The sequence below is a fragment of the Crocodylus porosus genome, unplaced genomic scaffold (assembly GCF_001723895.1).
Source record: "Crocodylus porosus isolate Cpor-Errol unplaced genomic scaffold, CroPor_comp1, whole genome shotgun sequence".
NCBI lineage: Eukaryota > Metazoa > Chordata > Crocodylia > Crocodylidae > Crocodylus > Crocodylus porosus.
In genome coordinates this window covers 15,445,484-15,465,742 of record NW_017728915.1, presented here as the reverse complement: position 1 = coordinate 15,465,742, position 20,259 = coordinate 15,445,484, and the positions used below count along the sequence as shown (strand labels likewise).

Below are 20,259 nucleotides of genomic sequence, written 5' to 3'. Positions count from 1 at the left end.
AGGATAAGGGTGTGGCCAGAGAGGAAAAGAGGAATAGCTGTGACAGCTGAGACCCCAACAAGTGCCCCAGAAACCTACAGGGTGTGTCTCCTTAAAGAGGAAGTATTGTGAGAAAGCAAAAGGCCCCAGGTGTGGCTGGTCAGGGTAGACAGATCAGTTTATCCCATGAGATGACTGCTGAACCTCAAGGACCCTCCCATCAACAATAAACAACATCAAAGGTGTGGTTGATGAGCGATGGGAGGCAAGGTAGAATTGGGAAGAAACCAGCAAGCAGGGCATACCCCTGTGGGTATTACATATGGGATGCCTATACAGATTAGGGAGGCTGCTCTGATACACTGTAATTACAGCATGTCGGAGCAGGCTCGATTAATCAAGTCTGCTGAAGATGGTAATTAGGGCTGTGTGAAATTTTGCTGGCTGTTTCACTTTGATGCTGTTTCGACTAGTTTCGAGCTCAAAACAGCGAAATTGAAATGAAACAAAGGGCTTTGAAACAGCCTCAAACTGAAATGAGGGCGGTCAAAACATTTCAAGTTTCAAAACCGAAGCTGGGCTTCTCTGCAGAGAAACAGAAAGTAAGCAGAAGGAGGGGGAAGAGCGGGGAAGGACACAGCGCGGGTGCAGCTTAACACACATGCTGGAGAAGAAGCTCCTGCAGGAGAGGAAAGAAAGGCTCTGTCACAGTTTGGCTGCCTGACATGCTGCTGGTTTTACTGTGCTGCGCCTCACTAAGTTATTTTAGCTTTTGTTATTTAAAGTGGTGGACTGAGATGAGGATGTAGGGGAGGTGGAGCCCTCATTGGGGCACACTACCATGTCATGTAGAGGCTCCAGTACCAGTGAGGGCATGCCTTAACACACATACACAGTCATACATGTCATGAGTTTTGCTTGTCAGCAGCTTGAGGTGAAGTTTCCCAGAAACCCCTGCACCTATCTCCTTGAAAGCTAACAAACTTCATGGCCTCAGCAGGGGCTACCATGCCTGCAGCTTTCACCGTGCTGCCCCTTAAACCAAGCACGGTGTCACCCATGACACCAGTTTTGCTTGACAGTGGGCTAAGATGCAGTTTCCCAGAAACTCCCGCATCTAGCTCCTTGAAACCTGGCAGGCTTCAATGACAAAGTTATAGGCAGTTTTGTGCTTCCCCATTATAGTCTATGGCCAAAACATTGAAACAGTGTCAACACAGCAACACATTTTCAATGAAACAAAACAGAAGAGTGCTTTTGAAATGAAACAAAACTTGAAACACTGTCCTGTTGAAATGGTGAAATGGAAGTCGAAGCGAAATGGTGCTGTTTCTCACAGTCCTAATGGTAATTACTGTGCTCCAACAGATTCCAGCATCATAGAGGTGGGGGTGCACCTTCTGTGTCTCAGTACTCCATTTTCTGCTTGTATGTTGTATTCATCGTCCCTCATCTACTCTATGCTATGGAGTGGCAATAATAGGAAAGAAAATGTCAGGTTTAGATAAGACCAGAGTATCTCCTTCAGGCTATAGTATCATAGTAGTTATTTAGTATTTTAAATGTGTGAGAGGCTACTATTTTGGAATGTCTCTGTATACTCAATTTCTATTTTTTTTCCTTCTAAGATAGAGACTATGACTTAGGTCCTGCTTGGCCTCTTAATGCAGGTGTGCAGGGAGGGAAGGGGTTTGAGTAGATGACAAGGTGTATGTGAGAATGCACTGTCCTCCAGCTGAAACTCTGAAAGCATAAACCAATATACCTGTTTCTGTGGCTGAGAGAACCAGTCAAATGAAGACAGAGGATCAAATTAATTAATGAAACTGAAGTTCGGGGATTGCAGTTGGTGCAGGGATATATAATTGGTACTGTTGTTTTCTTACCCCTGAAGATAAATATAAAAATCTAAATATATAACAGTTGACATCAAAGCCCTTCTTTCTGTTTTTTTCTCTGGGTTCACAGGTATCTCTCTTAGGTTATGAGCAAACTGTTATTCCTTGATGCAGTGAAATGTAAAGGAGTTTCTGCCCACCCTGACCCAGGAGCTCCTAGTTGGGCCTGAAAAAGGAATCACCAGGTCTGGAGCTCAACTCTTCTGTCTTCTTGTCTAGAACTGCTTGTTTACTTCCTCCCAGAATTCTTTGCCCTCCCCCCCACACATTTCCTGAGTAACACACTTGACCTTCCTGTGGTTTCTTCTCTGGCTGTCCACGCTCAGACTCTTTAAGCCTAGGGACAGCCTGACCTTGAGTTGATTCAGTCTTTGCAGGTTAGTCTAACCTGGCTAGGCTAAACTAGTTTGTAACTGTAAAGACATCCCCTCTGGACTGAGGAAATTCGGGTACATGCCTGCAGTGGCTCAGGCTAGAAGCCAGGGGGTACTAGAGCATCCTTCCCTTCCCTTCCATACTGCTGATCTGAGAGGGGGGCATGGCCATACCCCAGCAGGATACTCTGATTAGAGAAGGGTTTTGCCCACCTCTCTTAATAGCAGAACATTTATCAGCTCTGTTATCAGTATTTAATAACCCACCAGAAAACAAAGCCCCTCTCATTTGTTTAAGAAGAGCTTGAACTACTCTTTGCAAGGAAGGGAGCATTCCAAAGAGGGACATTACCTGTTGGTTAGTTCCAAAAAGCCCTAAAGATACTGTCCTGTCTGCCTTACACAGACACTTCTCAGCATTAGTTAGCATACCACATGCTGGCTACCATCCGTGCTGTGGGAGGGAGGAGGGAAGGATCCCTGCTTGAGCTGTGAGCACCAGGGGTAGAGGTAGGGGGAGAAGGAGCAGGAGCCGGAGCAGGAGGAAGCCAGCCAGATGCTCTGTGCATGCAAATCTCTCCCAGAACTGCAGCGAGGGAGGAGAGGGGAGGGACCAGCCCAGAAAGCATGCCGGGATGCTGGGGGAGTCTGGTTTAAGTTAAACCAGGAAGGTGTCTGGGACAGACGTTGCATAAACCAGTTTGACCCAAATCAATTAAGTCTGATACTACATTGAACCAGATTTATCTCAAACAGGTTTCAGTCATTTTCAAACTGGTTTATGTGTCCCAAATGTCTGTTCTGTTACAGGTTTAAACCAGTTTCTGATCGCTTAAACTGGTTTATGTGTAATGCCTGTCCTTAGCCCAAGTCACCACAAACTAGTTTCATGTTAGACTTTCTAATTTCATGGGAACCAGAGCCTTCCTCCAGGGCTTTTGCTGACATAAACAATTGATTAATTTGGTCTGATATTTATAAAGTATTCTGAATATATAAAGCACTATAAAAACACTGTAGGTTATACTGAATACACAGCAGTCCCTGGCTTCCTGCCAACCCAACTGAGCTGCTATTCCTGGAGGTGGGTGCAATGATAGTAACAACCAAATCCATGTCTTCTTTTCTGAGATTACATTTCTTTATTCAGGGCTGCTGAAAAAAACTGCATGGGAAGGAGGAGACCCCCTTCAAAGGTTTCACTTCCCAAGGGGAATCTTCCAAAGTCCCTGGCATCATTTTCATTCTTTTTTGCTGCTGCTAGAGTGCTTTGTCTCCTCGCCCTGACTCCCATGCCCTTCTGAAAGCTGGCAGCCTCCTCTGAAATCTCTCTTTGAAAAAAAATCTTGATGCAATGGGTGGCTGCTTTCAATCTTTGTCTATGTTTGGACTACAGTGAGGGGAGAAGGCAGCATCAAAATCTAGGCCATTCCAACAACAAAATGAAAATCACCAGGAAAGTTCATAGAAATATATGCCCACTTGCACCTGGGTTTGACACAATTTGACACTTGCTAATAGCAGTTCCAAGAGCATCTATGATGCATTGTTGCACAAAACAGGGCAGAGAGAAAAGATGGGTAATGAATCTAATAGTAATCTTGCCCAATTACATGGTTCATTCTTATTTAATATAAGTAACAACATGATAAAGCTAAACTCAAATTACATATATTTGTGAAATTAAGCAAATGGAGTTTAAGGCTATTCTAAAGTAGGCCAGGCCAAAACTAGTTCAGAGCTCTGTTTCACATTTGCGAGTACTGACTACCAAAATTGAACCAATAAACTTTTCCCTAGCTCTGGTCATAATGCATTGTGGGTTCATTTATTTTTACTCCCCTCCCCTCATTATTTGATAGTTCTTTTAAGAGTTGCAAGTTTTACTTGGTTCCTTTTGATCAGAAGGAAAAGGTACTGTAGGAATGGAGACACTGCAGTGACTCTCTCTTTGAACTCACCAGGTCTAAAAGCCTGCAAGAATATTTCCTCTTTCAGCTTTCTAGACTGCTCATATAGCTGCCTGATAAAGGGATACGTTAAATTGTCCTTAAGGGCAACTAGAAAGGTAAGAGCTAGAGTCTAAAACTCACAACGGAATTGATTTTTTATTTTATTTTAAGTACATTAAAAATTTAAATGTTAGACTTTTAGAGGAGAAAGTCTTTATTTCAAACATTTTAAACCTTTGGTCATTTAAAAAAGTTTTTATTTTCTCTTCATTTCATCTGGCAGAAGGTGAAGGCTCTGTGTCCCTTCAAATGCTGCAGCTCCATCTAGCGGTACAATAGGTAGTTGTTCACGCAGAGACAAGTCTTTTTGAAATTGTCATCATTAAGAAAAGAGTCAGGATTTCAAAGTCTATTTCAATTAAAGTCTGAATTGCTTTCAAGTTGCTTTGGAGTCTTGGCTGGAATAAACGTACCTTTTGGGGGGCACAGCTGGGTTAGGGTGATTTTAAGTTAGTGATACTAGTATACGAAAAACAGTTCACCTTGTTTTCCTTTGGGTTTTTTTCACTACCTAAATAAAGGCAGAAGGTTTTTAGGCATTTGCTGTTTCTAAAGAAAACAGAATGTTTACAAATTCTACATATGTACAACCATCTGTGTGCAAAATTGGCACTTGTAATACTATCCCTTGTGAGGATCTTCAAGCACATGGCAAATATTAATTAAACTTTGCATTATTCTATCTACCTATACTTTATATATCCACCCTCTATAGATACATAGGGCATTTTTAGGTGCATAAGTGGATTTAGGTGTTTAAGTGTGATCCCATTCCATACTGCTAGAGTCCCTGGAAGGAAAACTGTTAATACAAAAGGTGGGTGAGCCTTCCTCTTCCATTGCTGCTTTTTTATGACTCAGTCTTAAAGATAAGGTGACAGTGGGCATGTCTACACAAGACATTAGAAGCACAGTAGATGAATTCTATTGCACAGTATGCATCACAACAAAAACCATGCTAATACCCTGCGTTGGTGCTACTGTGCAGTAGCACCGATTACGGCACATTAAGTTAGTACTTTATTACAGGTACTAAACTTAATGTGCCATAATTACAGAGCATTAATGCATGTGTACACATGCCCAGTATGTTACAAAAGGAGATGCATTCATGGATTTTCAGGACCTGAACAAGGGGGAATAGAATTGTACTTAGGCACTTCAGTCTACTTTGATGCCCAGAAGGTAGAATAAGATTTGGGCCATAATGTATAAAGATTTTGTGTGTGTTTTATATATGTAGTAGACCTGTTTCAGCTCTCACTTATACTATAATGTAATTGATGTCAATAGAATTAGTCCTTGTGGAGTGTCCAGTTTTGGGCTCTGTAATTCAAAAAGGATGTGGAGGAGCTTGAGAGAGTGCAGAGGACAGTCACATGCATGATCAGGGGTCAGGAAAACTTACCTTACGATGAGAGGCTGAGAGCTATGGAGACTCTTCAGCCTGGAAAAGTGCAGGCTCAGGGGTGATCTGATGGCCACCTATAAGTTTATCTGGGGTGCTCACCAGGATCTGGGGGAATGTTTGTTCACCCGAGTGCCCCAGGGGTCAAATGGTCACAAACTCCTTCAGGACTGTTTGAGGTTGGACATAAGGAAGAACTTCTTTACTGTCCAAGCCCCCAAAGTCTGGAATAGCCTGCCGCCAGAGGTGGTTCAAGCAATTACTTTGAAAACCTCAAGAGAAATGTGAATGTGTATCTTGCTGGGATCCTAGGACCCCACCTAACTTCCTGCCCCTGGGGCAGAGGGCTGGACTTGATGGTCTTCTAAGGTCCCTTCCAGCCCTAATGTCTATGAAATCTTGTATGAGATCAGAATTAGTACCCTGCATTTGCATGTGCATGCGTGTGTGTGTGTGTATGTGTGTGCATGTGTGTGTACAGTTTATGCATACCCGCAAAGTGGGATGAATTTTTTGTGTCAAGTGATCTTAATGAAAACAGGTTTGGATGAATTCTCATCTCATCCAAACAGGAGCTGACAGTTAGTGTTTTACGGAATTGCAACAGTATTTAATTTTTCAACACTTCTTGTCCTTGCCTTTGATCTAATTAAAAATAAACATTCTTGACTTGATTTGCTCAGCTGCTGCTGGGCCACAAAGTCTCTCTGAATTCCAACTTATGCCCTGAAATGGACTTCTATGCTGCCTGTGTAAATCTGCTGAATGCAATGAAAGCATTTAGCCTTGTTAAAATGTAGGGAAGCAGATATTATTCTCCAGTGATGAAGCAGATAACAAGAGTTAATAATAAGTATGCAATAGAGAAGATCACAGGATTCCCTGTAAACAAGATGCTGCATTGCACAGGGAGCATCTTGCCTGCATGTTTCATAAGTAACTAGGCATCCTCATGGGCTTCCTTATTTATTTTAGGAAGTTGTGTAAACAGTCTTATCTACTTAATGCTCCAAATGGAATAATAATTTTTATGGAAATGGGCCAAAGTGCAATAGACTGTAATGCAATTCTCCATGGATTCTTGGAGATGGTCTGGCCAGATTGTATTTAAATTTTCCTTATGTGTGCGCACATGCATGCATGCAATCTGTGATTTGCCAGACATGCAAGACAGATGTTAGCTGGACTGTTTTATATGTACTTGCTTGTGCTTGCACTTGGATGGACTTTTTTACAGAGATGCTGAAGAAAAGAGAAAAAGATCCAGTAACACTAATAAAAAGAGTAACATTATAAAGAAGGGTCAGAGTCATCACACAGCAGGCACCTGTTTAGTACAAGAGAGGGAGCCTGGAACATGAGTGTCCTAAGGGTAGTTGCTTGAAAAATACAGTCTTTTAAATTTTTTTAAATGCCCTTTTTCTTCTGCATAATCGTGTCAAAGATTAGTATTTTTTAAAAATTACCAGCTCTAGTTTTAAATTAATCTCTGACACCAGGCTTCTGTTCATGCCTTTTTAAAAAAGAGAGTGGGCTGATAATGCCATACTGTTTACACAAATTTATTCATCATTCAAACTTATGTTGGGTTTACCATGAGCAGTTGGCTCTAAGTATTTGGTACAACCAGAATGTGGGTTGGGGTTAGTCACACAGAGTTATATCTTACTCTACAAATAATTCAAGATTTTTAAACACACAAAAAATGTTTTGTGTTTTGCTGGTTGCTGAGACCAATCCTATTTGGTGTTGCTGATACAAGGTAGTATGGATTTGTGGTCCTTAGGAATGGGAGTACAAAGACCTGGATGTGATTCTGGCCATTTGCCCAAGTTACTTCATCTCCCTTTGCCTTGGTTTCCCCATCTGTAAAATGAAGACCATGTCACTGACTCCATTTGTAAAGTGTTTTGAGATCCACTGATAACAACTACTTTATATCTATGTATTATACAGTATATTTGCCTGTGCTTACCCATCCAACCATTTTAAATTTGTGGAGGCCAGGATGTAGAGAGAAGATTATATTCATCCAGTGTTACCTACCAGACCACTGGCACGCCAAAGCTGGAATTTGGGTTTCCAAGTCTATCCAGTGCTCTGTCTGTTGGATAAATGCTGAAAATAATGGGTGATGAATGGCAGCGGTAAGAACAGGGCATCAATGGGCAACTATTTCCTTCCAGTCCTCCATTTGTTTTATCAAGGAGGAGTTTTTGCAAAGACTGTAATATTATTTTTGGTTGCATGGTGGTTTAATTGAAATGCATTTTAACTGGGTTTTTTAATGATGTTCTTTGTTTGTTAGTAATGAGAGCGTTGTTAAGAAGCCCCTGGGGCTTTGACACTCTCATGGAAGCTACATTTGAAAGAGATGAAGTAGAGGAGGTAGTCAGGGAAGTTTAGAAAATGTTAAATGTTTGCTTTTGTGAACCTTTCCTAAGGCCTCCCTCATATTCAAATTAGGCTGCTATCCTGTAGACTAGCTGAGTATTGGAGGCATAACAGGGCAATTATATACCCTGGACAATAGCGCTGCACAGGGAAGCACCAGCTGGTGTGTTGCAGGTGGCAACAGTGCCTCCAGCCACCAGCTACCAAGGCTCTTATTTTGCATTCTGTTCCAAAGGAAGCGTCCAGGACTGCTGCCCCGATCACCCCCTACCTCTTCCCCCTCCCGCTTATGTTTTTGCTGAGTAGAGTGCTTACAATTCGTTTTTCCAATTCCTATCTAATAAAGAGAGGTAGTTAGCCATGTGAATTTGAAGTCTGGCAAAAGGCAGGACAGAGCAGCATCTTAGAGATTAATTTATTCAGAGCCACCTTTTCTGCCTTCTGTCTGTCTGTACAAAATACTTCTGTATGTGGTGGGTGTTTTTTTTTCTAACAGTGAAAAATGATGTCATAGGATGAAAGGGCTTTGGAAACCCTGTCCTTTGTGCCTCTCGTTCCTTATTAAACCCATCCTTCTCAGTGTCAGTTGAGGTATTCCATTCTCAGTTAGAGAAGTCCAGTTTCCACAGTACTGTGAAAATGAACACAAATATTGCAAAAACTACTGAAACAAATCTGTTGTTAAATCTGTTGTTAAATGAGCAAAATAAAAAAGCAGAATTCTTTTAATGTCTTTCATCTATCTCCAGTTAATTTTGAAATGAGAAATGGCATCATATTTTTACAGGTCAGATTCAGCAGCATGGCATAACTGCAGTCCAATGCCAGAAGCAAACTATTTGGAACTCTTATGGAGAAACAGTAACATTTATGTCTAAAATAAGATTGTGTTACTAATAATCTATTAATTATATAGGCAACAGTGGGCACATCTACACAAGACACTACATTGCCGTAGCACATTGCTATAGCAATGCAGTGTTGCCGGGCATAAACTGTGATGCCAGTGCTACTGCGCAGTAGCTCATTGCTATTGTGCAGTAGCTACTAAAAATAGCCATGCTGCATTGGGACTGTGCAGTAACACTGATTATTGTGTAGTCATTTAGTAACTGCTTAATTTAGTACTACACTTGGTACTACACTATGCAGTCTTCTGCATGTGTAGATGTGCCCAGTAAGTATCAAGTTTGACAACTTTTTTGCCTGAGAATGTATTCATTTCCATTTAAAGGAAAAAAACCTAGAAGTAAAATATGTGCTTATAGATTTCACTGATCTTCCTCTTGGACTCTTGGCAGATGTTATGCTTACCATGCGATTCGTCTATTAATCACATCAAATTTAATTGTAACATGGCCACATATTCATGGTGCCACAAAAAAGGAAACCAACCACACACACAAAATAGTACACAAAACGTGTAATATTTTTATGGTTGGTTTCCATCATGTCTTAAGCCAAACATGTGGTAAGGTTAGGACTGCACCAGAGTCTCCAGCTGATCTGATCATTTGATCATTCAACTGGCTGACCAGGCTGGAGCTCTGGTGTGGCTCTGCTCCAGCTGACAATCAGCTGATTGTCAGGCACCCAGCTTTCAACTTGATCATGATCCTGAGCTGCTTCTGCATTGGCAAGTAGGGCATGATTTGAATCTGATCTCTGTTCCTAAAATCACATGTACTGCCATGCATGTGGAACATGGAAGGAGGCATGATTATTGGGCTTATGGGACAGATCCTATTGCATCTTTAAATGTGCCTTAATGCACATTTCTAGACTGAAGTCTAAACTATTTCATTTTGCATATTTCACAGGCTTTTCTGTTGCATTCATCGCCATCCTATCTTTCAAACATTAATGAATCTATCTAATTAAATAACTTGTAAGTTGAGGAAATGTTGTTCATTACTGGGGGGATGCTGAGGAATAGAGTTCAAGTGACTTGTGGAACTTTCCAATGCAGTCAGGAACATAGCTGCCATTCTCTTTATTCCCTATCAATATCATATGCCCAATACTATCCCTCTACTTTCAAATGTTTACTTTTTTAATATCAACCTTGAACATATTAATAAGCAATGCCTTTTGTCCTCAGAGTTTTTTAGCCTCAGCATGTTGAAATAGGGGATATATTTTTTTGAATTGGTTGGGATTTTTTTTTTTTTTTAGTAATGGCAATGAAATCACAAATTGATGTACAGCTTTTTAGGGTCTCTTAACTGACCCTGGGCTATATGTGTGATTGGTTTTGCCAATGCATGTGAGAAAGCTCTTGAGTGAAAGTGTCAAAGAAGTAGAAAATAAAACCCAGCTCTTTAAATGAGGCAGTTGATATGTTCTCCCTGAATAGCTCTTGAGATGAATGACTTCCGCACCAAGGAATGATAAAAAGTTCTGGTCAATCAGTTAGCACAGATACACCATTAAAAAGCCTTTCCTTTAAAGCCATTCAGAATGGGAGAATTACACAATGAACAGATTGCTTTTTTCCAATCTGTGTCCTAAATTCAGTTAGTAATTAGTATGCAGTTTTTCTGTAAAGCATGGAAACTAATAGGTCTCTTTTTTGAGATACTTGGTGATGGGGGCAATTTCAATAACCCCTTAAGCCTGAGGCAAAGGCTAGTCAACACAAGGAAAGCTTGTAGCTATGCTTGGATATTATACTGGCCAAGTGTTCCTAGCAAGGACCCAGTTGATCCCAACAAAACCAGCTTTTTTGTGAGCACTGCCATTCCAGCCCCATTCAGTAAAATAAGCTAAAGTACAAAAATAACAACATATACTTATGTAGTAGCTGCCTAGCTGTTGGTCACAAATCACCCCCACTCACAACCCTGACTAAAATAGCAATGCCAATGAAAGCCTGTAGTGCAGGATCAGCCATGTCTTTTCAAAGTAAGACATCACAAATGGGATTTAATCCTTTCCTTCTCCAGGCCAAGATTTTACGTGACCCTGCTGCAGTGCTCTGGATAGCAGGTAGGGAAGCACTGTGGGGTGGCGAGAAGCTGCAGCTGGGTCAGATTGCAGAGCCCAGTGCCCAGGGCCCATGCCCAGTGAGGCAGCAAGAGTGCAGAGCCGGGGTCAGCCCAGCTTCATTGCACTGGGCTCCCCGCAGCTCACATGCAGCTCCTGGGACTCGCATGCCACCAGGGGAAACCAAGCACGATGGAGATGGTGACATCTGCTGCTCCTTGCCGCCACATGCAGCTCCTTGAACTCCACTGGAAGTAGCAGGGCGCCCCATGCAATGGAGCTAGATTGGCTTCACTCCCTGCTCCCCTGGGAGCTGCATGTGGTGGCAGGGAGTGGGGCCAGGCCATTGGCTCCATTGTGTATGGCTCTCACCTCATGGCTCTGGCCAGGTCCTCATGGCTCTGGCCAGGATGCATGAGATGTGAGGAGGCCCATGCAGTGGAGGCAGGGAGGCAGGGTGGCCTGGCCCCACTCCTTGCCACTATGTACAGCTCCCAAAAGTGACTGGAGTTATGAACCACTGGAGAGCTTTGCCTGTGCAGCCAATGAGTGCCTTGTGGGCCTGCTGTTTGCTGCTGCTGCCACTGGCAGGGGCTGTGCACCATAGGTGCAGAAGGGTGGGGAGGCTATCTCCTCCCCCCCATACCCTGCCCACTACCGCCCACATCCCCTGACTGTCCCCCCCCACACACACCCACTGCTTCACAAACCCGACACCCATGCTCACACACCCACCTTCCACATCCACACACCCATCCACCCACACACTCCCAACCACACCCTACACCCCCCATACATGCCCCACACGCAATGTACAAGAGTAAGACTTTATTTTGAGCTATTATGCAATCACTTCTATATACACTACACAAACGCATGTAAATCAGGACTAAAATATTTTTTTAAATAAAATTTTAAAATATTATGGTAGATGTTTGATTTTTTTAGCATATGATTTGTTTTACTTCCGGTTCCAAGATGGCAACCCTCCCCCCACCTCCCAAAAGGGAGTACTTCTGAAGGCAGGGGCATGGACTTCTGGTGGCAAAGGTCAGAGGTTAGGGGTGGGACTTCTGGTCCCAAAATGGCAACCAGAGGGTGGGGCACTTGTCAAGGGCTGGGGCTACCCTTGCAGTCCTTGACAAGTCACCAAAACTCATTAAGTGGCCCTCCAGCTGAAATAATTTCCCAGCCCTGGTCTAGGGGCTACTTGAAGTCAAATTCTTCTGCAAGCTCCTTTGTCACTGCATGGGAAGTTAGGAGGGTCTACCACTCTAAGCAGTAGCATCACTAGGAGTGGATAAGCAGGGCACCAGCCCTGGGTACCAGTGGAGGCATGAGAATGGTGGCTGCTGCTGCCAGTTCATCACCTTTGCTTCAGCTGCTGCTGCCAACCAGAAACTGCTTGTTAGGACTGTTTCCATGCTTATTCCACAAACTGTTCAGGAGGTGAGTGGGATCATGGATTCCTTTTCTTCCTGTCCATTTTGAGATAAGAAGTAGGAAAGTTTTGGAGACTTTTGTCTTCCATAAACTATGAGGACTAACTGTTTTGTCCTACTGAAACCCTGCACTTTGTGTGCTTAAATACAGGCAGGTGCAGTCAGGCAAGAGGGTTGTGACGGCTCCTGTCAAGTTGTCCTCCAGAATTCTTAGTCTGAAGTATTTTGCTTGAGGATGTTTAGCCCCTACTCCCCTGCAATGGCTTTTATTTCTGCTATTACTAAGCATTAAGGTTTTGGTGTGTGTTTGCTTTTTTCTGTACTTCCTTGTTAATAATTTATTTTTATTGACTAAAATATAGTTGGTGTTTGAACACAGTTTTATTTTGTTTGTATATTTTTATCACATAAAGTATTTCTCAGGCATTCATCCCTGGGCCATCGGGGCACCAATAATGCTTTCCATATTCAAAGCATTTTTAAACCAGCTGAGCCTTTCAGCTGGTGCAGTTGAGTAACAATGCTGTCTCTTGCGTTCTTTCTGTGGGGTTGTAGAGGGCCACAGAGAGATTCTTGAAGGGCCTGAATGTTTCAGAAGGGCTGAATACCCATAGATACCACTGACTTCAGTTTGAGGTATGGGGGCTTGTTTGTTTTTAAATATTGCACTATAACTACTAGGATTACAATTCATTATTGCCCAATTTCCTATTTATGTTAAATGAAGATCAGATCACTGTCACTAGCTAGACATACTATGACAGCTCACAGCATTGATAGACATACTATAACAGCTCATAACATGTACTTATGGAAGCTACAGAAAAATGACCTTACAGCTAAAGAGTAAAAACAAAGGCAGAATACATTTCCTCCTGATCCAAAAGCAAGCTGAAACATTATGATTATGTTCAGAAGAGGGAGGAAGTCCACACAAACATTAACCAGTTTATTACAATATTAAAAATGATTTCCATAATTATGCAAATAGCACTTCTGAGAGAACCACCAAAATGGATGAGTAAAGATAATGCCTTCCAAGCGTAGGCAAGTACAGATTGTCCCAACTGTCATGAAGTTTCACAGAAATGTCAGGACTAGAGCAAGCTCCATATCTGTACCTGTACGTGAGGTTCCTGAAATGATCAGCAGTGAAACTTCACTGCCAGCTTGTGACATTTCTCTCATACGAATAGACTTTAAAACTAATGTACTGTACACATTACACCAAACTCTGGAAGTCTGGGTAGGAACTCATGCTCTATATAGATTGCCTGCTGACCATGTGTCTCACAGCTTGACTTTGAGTATTAAAGCTACCATTTTATTAGCCAGATGTTCCATCACCTTACATGTGGGATGTATTTTTCACTTAAGTCAAAGCTGCATTTAAAAACTGCTCAAAAAAGGGAATGTGATGCAAGCTATGAAATCCTATCAGCTACAAAAGGACATTAAATACAAACCCTAAAGCCAGTGAAAAGATGACCACTGGCATAGTCATATTCCTACTGAAATTAAATGTAAAACAACTGCTAACCTCAGTGGCAGCAGGCTAAGACCACCTGATATTACATATCTGGAAATGGCTGACTGCTCATTGACAATACTTCAGTCACAGGTGCAGGAAATATGAACGTGATTTCTGGAAGAACATGTTTTGAATGTTTCTTTTTATTTCTTTTAGAAACATTTTCCTATGGTTAGCACACACTCTCTTGCAAAGGAATTTTAGCAAAAAAAGAATAAAGTCTGTGATTCCACACATATTTAGGGACTCCTCTATGTTAGCAGCTCTATTCTGAGGGATTAGAGAGATGACAGTGAAATTGGCTATGCACAAATTGCTGTAAAAATGAACAAGCTAAAACAATTCACACATTTATTTCCATTTTAGGAAACTTTGGTGTTTCTTGGTACTATATACTGAGCAAGCCATAACATGGGTACCTATTTAAATGTGCAAATAGCACAAGGCATTTCCAGGCTTCTGTTTATTCTTAAAGACCCCGCTTAAAATCAAGTGCCTCTTGAGGTTCCTTCTAGAACCCCATGTGTTTAGGCCGTGCCTGGTTGTTAGTACCTAGAACCTTGCAAAAGCAATTAAATAATCAAGCTGCTGATTGTACATTCTGGCTGCTATTTAAACCATTTAATCCTGGGTTTGTGCTGTCTACTACATAGAGTGGTGAAGCAAGTTGATGTTCAGGTGTTGACTGCGATGGGCTTGCAAGATTAGCAGAACCCCATGCATATCAGCCACTTTCTGGTTGCCAACCAAGTCTACCATATGTACTTTGGACTGTAGCTAATACAATATGCAAGAAACGTGACTGTGTGTCTTTTACATTTTATATATTGGAAATGCCATAGTCCTAACTTTTGCCGTAAATTTTTTTTATAAGCTCCAGGCTCAACTGCTTTAGGAACACACTTTGGAGTCCATTGTCTTCTTTGACTCTACGTAGTCAATAAAATAGAAGCATAATTGTTTTCTTGTACTTACTCAGTGTACATATTCTCGAACTGCAAGTTCTTTTAGGGTAAATACTTTTGCCTGGTGTCTTTTTGCCTTGATTTCTTCTAGTTTCTTTTGCAAGGATACAAAGTCCTTCCCAAGCTCATATGCCAAAGTGATCATTGTCTCTAGCAATGCGGTATAATACTTATGGCTGGTGCGCAGCTGTAGGCGTAATAAAGCCTTTTCTCCATATTCATAGGCACTTCGTGGGTTCTCCAGGTCTTTGTGACACACAACAATAGCACAGAGTGTAGAGACTATTAGAAGAGGGTTGTGTTTTGTCAATTTTTCTTGCAAAGCAATTGCTTGCACAAGTATTTCCAAAGCTTTAGCGTACTGTCCTCCTCTCAGACACCCATAACCTTCCTCCAGCTCTGGTCTCACGAAGAAGTCTATAAATTTTTTGGATCTCCGGACATATTTCATGGAATACATAATTCTCAGGTAGTCCTTGAAGGCTAATTTTCGCTCATTGATTATTTCCTCTGTGAAGTTACCAGTCAGAGTTTTTTTAGGAAAGGTCACATCTTCCATTTCTTCACTAAAATCCTCCAAAAGATTTTTGTGCAGTTTTTCAAAATCTGAATAACGACGCTCGATGACAGATTTGTTGACATCAAAACTACCTGTCTGGATAACAATGACTTTGTACATCTAAAGTGAGGATAGAATAAAAAATAAAAAGCAGTAAAATTTGAAGCCTTGTTACATCAAGTTATTGTCACACAGCAGCTTCACATTATTTTAAACGTAACTTTGGCTTTTTTTGGATTGGAATTTTGCCCTGGTTTTAGTTACAGAGGTGTTTTGTACTGCTGGAGCTATAAATATGGACAAGGAAGGCCATAATTTGTATCAGTGGAATGTGCGTTGGCTTGAAAGATCTTTGGTAGTGCAAACTGCATCAGTTCAGATCTAAAATGTAGCAGTCTAGATCGTACGTACATTTTGGGCTTGCACTGGCAATATGACATCTGAGACTGGCAATCAATTCCCACCATTAGAGCAGGTTCCTCCAAAAGATAAGATTTATGAGATGGGTGTTGACAAGTCATTTGTTCCCATCCACTAATGTTTTAGACTTTTGAGAGATGTTTTTGCATGAACGTAAGTCTTTTACTTTAACAGGTGATTCAGCACAATGCTGATTGGAGACTTTAATTTGGTAAACTCAATTTGCTCATAACAGTTAAATATATGAAGTAATATGGGGCATTAATGTAACTACTTCTTTCGTAACAAATACAGTTGCTACAATCAATCATCCACAAACTGCATGGATTTCCCAGACCTCATACTGAATATAACATTTATTTCTTGTAATAGTTAGAAATGTTATTTGTAGCTCACATTTCAAGGGATTTCTGGGCATTATTAAGGCTCTGAATAGGAGAGTCCTGGTGGGAACATCTGACATATGCAAAATGACAAGGAGCACTCCAGAGACATTTTTCTCTAACTTATTGTCCTAATATACAAGCCCTGCACCTTTCCAAAAAATTGGTAAAAGAGAATACAACATTTGGATAACAACCTGTTTGCTATCCTAAACCTTTCTCTAAGAACTGGTGGAAGAACATTAGTAACAATTTACCAGTACTCAAAGGTAAATTCATCTCTATTTTGCACTAAATTTATAGTAAAGACAGCTTAATAAACATGACTAAGTAAAAAAGCCCATTAAAGTTGAAGAAGTCTCCTTTGGTTGTGTAAGTCAGTGTAATTCTGTGCCAGTCAGGTGAGCTTTGTCTATTTACACCAACTGAGAGCGCGGTCAATTCACTTCAGTGTGCTTTAGATTAAGTCAGGACACTGTTCATATACAAGCTCATCCTGTTCCCTTTGATTTAAACTGGATTAGGTTTGAGTTTATGGTTTGCTCAAGTCATTTGTTCCCTTTTGCTGGGCACTGGATGTTGCAAAACATCAGTAGAATAAGAACCTGTCTCATTCTGTTGTTGTTCAGTTTTAAGCCTGATAAATCATCATTAAAGCAAGCTTTTCTGAAGCTTCCCAAACCTGAGCTGCCATTGTTCTGACCTCTTTTCATTCATTAACGATGACATTTTCCTACACTTTGCCCTGCTGATAACAGAGTACACACTATTTACGTATATCCAAAACAATATTGAAAGAGAGCAAGAGAACTGTACAGAACATAAACTGATGATGATTTAAGAAATCTGACTATCAAGGGTAGCTTAGTGAATAATTCACAACTACTAGATGAACTTATGTTCTTCTCTTTGTGGAATGACCATGCAGAAATGGAGATTTCATATAATAAAATCACTCAAATTTGCTCAACATTTTTTTGGTAAAGTAAAACATGTTTTTCATGTAGTTAGTTGCTTGAGTTCTACCATCCTAAGCAAAGCAAATAGTAACTTATTCCTCAGTTTTATTGAAGCTAATGGGGTTACTCAGAGTCTGATAATATTCAGCCTGTGTAAGAGTAGCAGAACCTATACAGATTTAATAAGATCACATGAGCTAAGACATGAAAAACTTTCATTGTATCAAACAGCTGATTACCATTCTAGTAGTATTCTATTACTACTACTGTTCTAAGACTGAAGTTACATATTACACATAGACAGTATTAAATTTGTGTGATGTTACATGGCGTTAAAGTTAGAATGTGCTGTAAGCAGTTGCATGTTTAGAGCTAATACTGTTTCTTGCCTGCACAGCTCTGACTTGCCATTGGAGGGCGTATAAGCAGGGGTGTAGCTATGAGCCAGGACACCTGGACTCTATCCTTGTTTTGGGTAGGGGTAGAAGCTAGGAGAAGTGCATCCTAGGATGCTGGAGGACCACAAATTTCTTTAGGCTGTGGAACAGACTAAAGTTACTACCCTAACATGAGCCAGGTAGCATGGCCCAGAGCTAGTCCTTGCATGAGGTGACATAACTTTGAGGGGCTCAGAGGGCACTTAGTAGGAGTTAATGAGCTTAACATGTGAACATTTGCATTCAAGTGCCCTTAGCATGTTCTAAGTATAACATGTAACTTATCCCTAACAGTAGTCCTACTGAACTCAGTAACATGAGTAATATGAGTATTAATAATGTAATTCCAAGCAATTTGATAGTGCTTTCCATCTCTAAAAGTGCTTTATAAAGAAGGTAAGTAAGTGTCATTATTCTAATCTTACAAGTAAGGAAATTGAAACACAGGTTATCACTTGGCCAAGATAATCCAGACTGCGAGGCTAGCATCATGACTGGAAATAGAACTCTGGTTTTCCAGATTATCAAAATTTGACTTGGTTCACCTAATATTTACAGTCATTCAGAATATGAGAAGTGTAGGGTTAGAAGGGACCTTGGAAGGTCTACTAGTTCCCGTCTTCCCTCTTCATGTTTTTTATAACAAATAGGGCAAACTTTGGAGTTCCGTGCATGCAAAAGGATCTATGCCAATACTGATCTATTTGAAAATACAAAGTTTTAAGCTCTGTCTGCATCAAAGAAGTTTTCACTTGTGCCACTTTGGCTCTCCACTGTGGACAGGCTGTGTTGGCACAAGACAGGGTTTACATGAGTATAACCTAGTTCCTTATATTAGCAGAACCTCACTGAAGTATTTGCTTTAATTTTCTTAATACACAAGGAGGAACTTGGCATGTTGGAAAAAAATGTATAATTTTTTTAACTGCTGCAGACTTGATTGTCAAAGGCATTTTAGGGCAAGAATCTGGCAGCTGTGCTCACACTGAGTAGTGTCTTAGTTTGTGAGTAGGTTGCTGCTTGGTGTAAGCAAGGACTGTAAAACCTGGCCATGAGCAAGGCCTTCATGAAAAGACCCATGCTGTGCAGACCCCTCCAGAGTGAATACAAATTAATGATCATGCTACATATTCATTTGGTAGCTTACCACATATTTAGAGAAGTGCTGTTCTACAATTCTGGCTGATGGAATTTCAAAAAGGAGTCTGACTTGTCTATAGCGGCGTTTCTCGTTTCCCCAGTATTCTTGAAGCTCCTTAGTTGTCATTGAAGAGTGAGGGCTCAGGGCCTCACTGGTATCTGAAACAATATGCTTAATATTTCATACTACAGCCAGTGTATTTGGGGAAAAAAAACCTCTTGTACATTCTCCAGGGAAGTAAGAGGATTTTCTGATTCCATAATTGCATTAGTAATATGTATATCACTACTGTAGGACTACTAAAATACATCAGTTGATTGCTAATAAGAACAACTTCTGCACACTTGAGACTACCATACCATTTTGAAAATGGAAAGGAAATATTTTGCCTGCCAAAAGTAACCTTACCTACATGATGGCAACAACTCTGCCTCACAAAAAACACAACCGGCAAAACAATATACATAGGTATAATTTAGCTGGGTTGCAACTTCAGGTACAATCTTGAGAGAGAGATGATATATGTAACTTGCACTCAGTCAGGAGAAGCCACAGGAAACATGACTCATTCACACTTCTCCCTAGTAAAGCACAAACATGGGAAGCTGAGGTAGTCTCTCAGTAGCCTATATCAGCAGCTCTTCAAATTCCTGCAGTCAAGTAGATGGTTTGTCTGGCGAGTAGGTGGCTGGACCTGCAATCACACCCTTCCTACCTACTCCAAGGGGGAAGGGCCATGTAACTATTAAAGGCAAGAAAGAAAAGTTCTTACTGCTCCTGCTCATTTGTGTGGAGCTATAATTTTGCCTATGGGGTATAACTGAAGCCAGAATGTCATTAGTTTTACATTACAAATGGAAGATTACTTTGAAGGGAAACTTGGCTCAGCAATGACAGACACATCTCAGCTTTTGGAGATCATTTTAGAATCTGAGCACTTCTGTTGAGATGGGCTATGAGGTAGCAAAGTGGGCAATGCATGAGTAGGACATCATTACAACTGCTGTTTCTCATAGACCAGGGGTGTCAAATTTATCCAGCCACAGGGCTGAATGAGTGGCACAGAACCAATTTACAGGCCAGATTAGATCCCCAGACTGGGCTGAGATGCCAAATCTGTCACGTGTCCTGGAATGGTTGGAGTGGCCAGAGTGGACACTGTGCTCTGGCCACTTCAGGGCAATGCTGTGTAGAGGTGGATGTTGTTTTCTTGGACTTTAGCAAGGCCTTCGATACAGTACCTCATCCTATTCTCATAATTAAATTAAAAGGCTGTGACATAGATTTCATAGACATTAGGGCTGGAAGGGACCTTGGGAGATCATCGAGTCCAGCCCCCTGCCCAAAGGGCAGGAAGTCAGCTGGGGTCATA

The 20,259-nt window shown here is 41.2% G+C and overlaps 1 protein-coding gene across 1 annotated transcript in view; it reads right to left on the bottom strand.

Moving 5' to 3' along the window:
• Positions 1–13,145: 13,145 nt before the first annotated feature.
• SNX20 (sorting nexin 20) overlaps positions 13,146–20,259 on the bottom strand; it is a 12,556-nt gene continuing 5,442 nt past the window's right edge. The window contains exons 3-4 of the mRNA XM_019535740.1: positions 18,894–19,045; positions 13,146–15,667 (exon numbers count right to left, since the gene is read on the bottom strand). Coding sequence (XP_019391285.1) covers positions 14,999–15,667; positions 18,894–19,045 — 821 coding nt within the window. The 3' untranslated portion in view covers positions 13,146–14,998. The remainder of the gene's footprint in view (positions 15,668–18,893; positions 19,046–20,259) is intronic.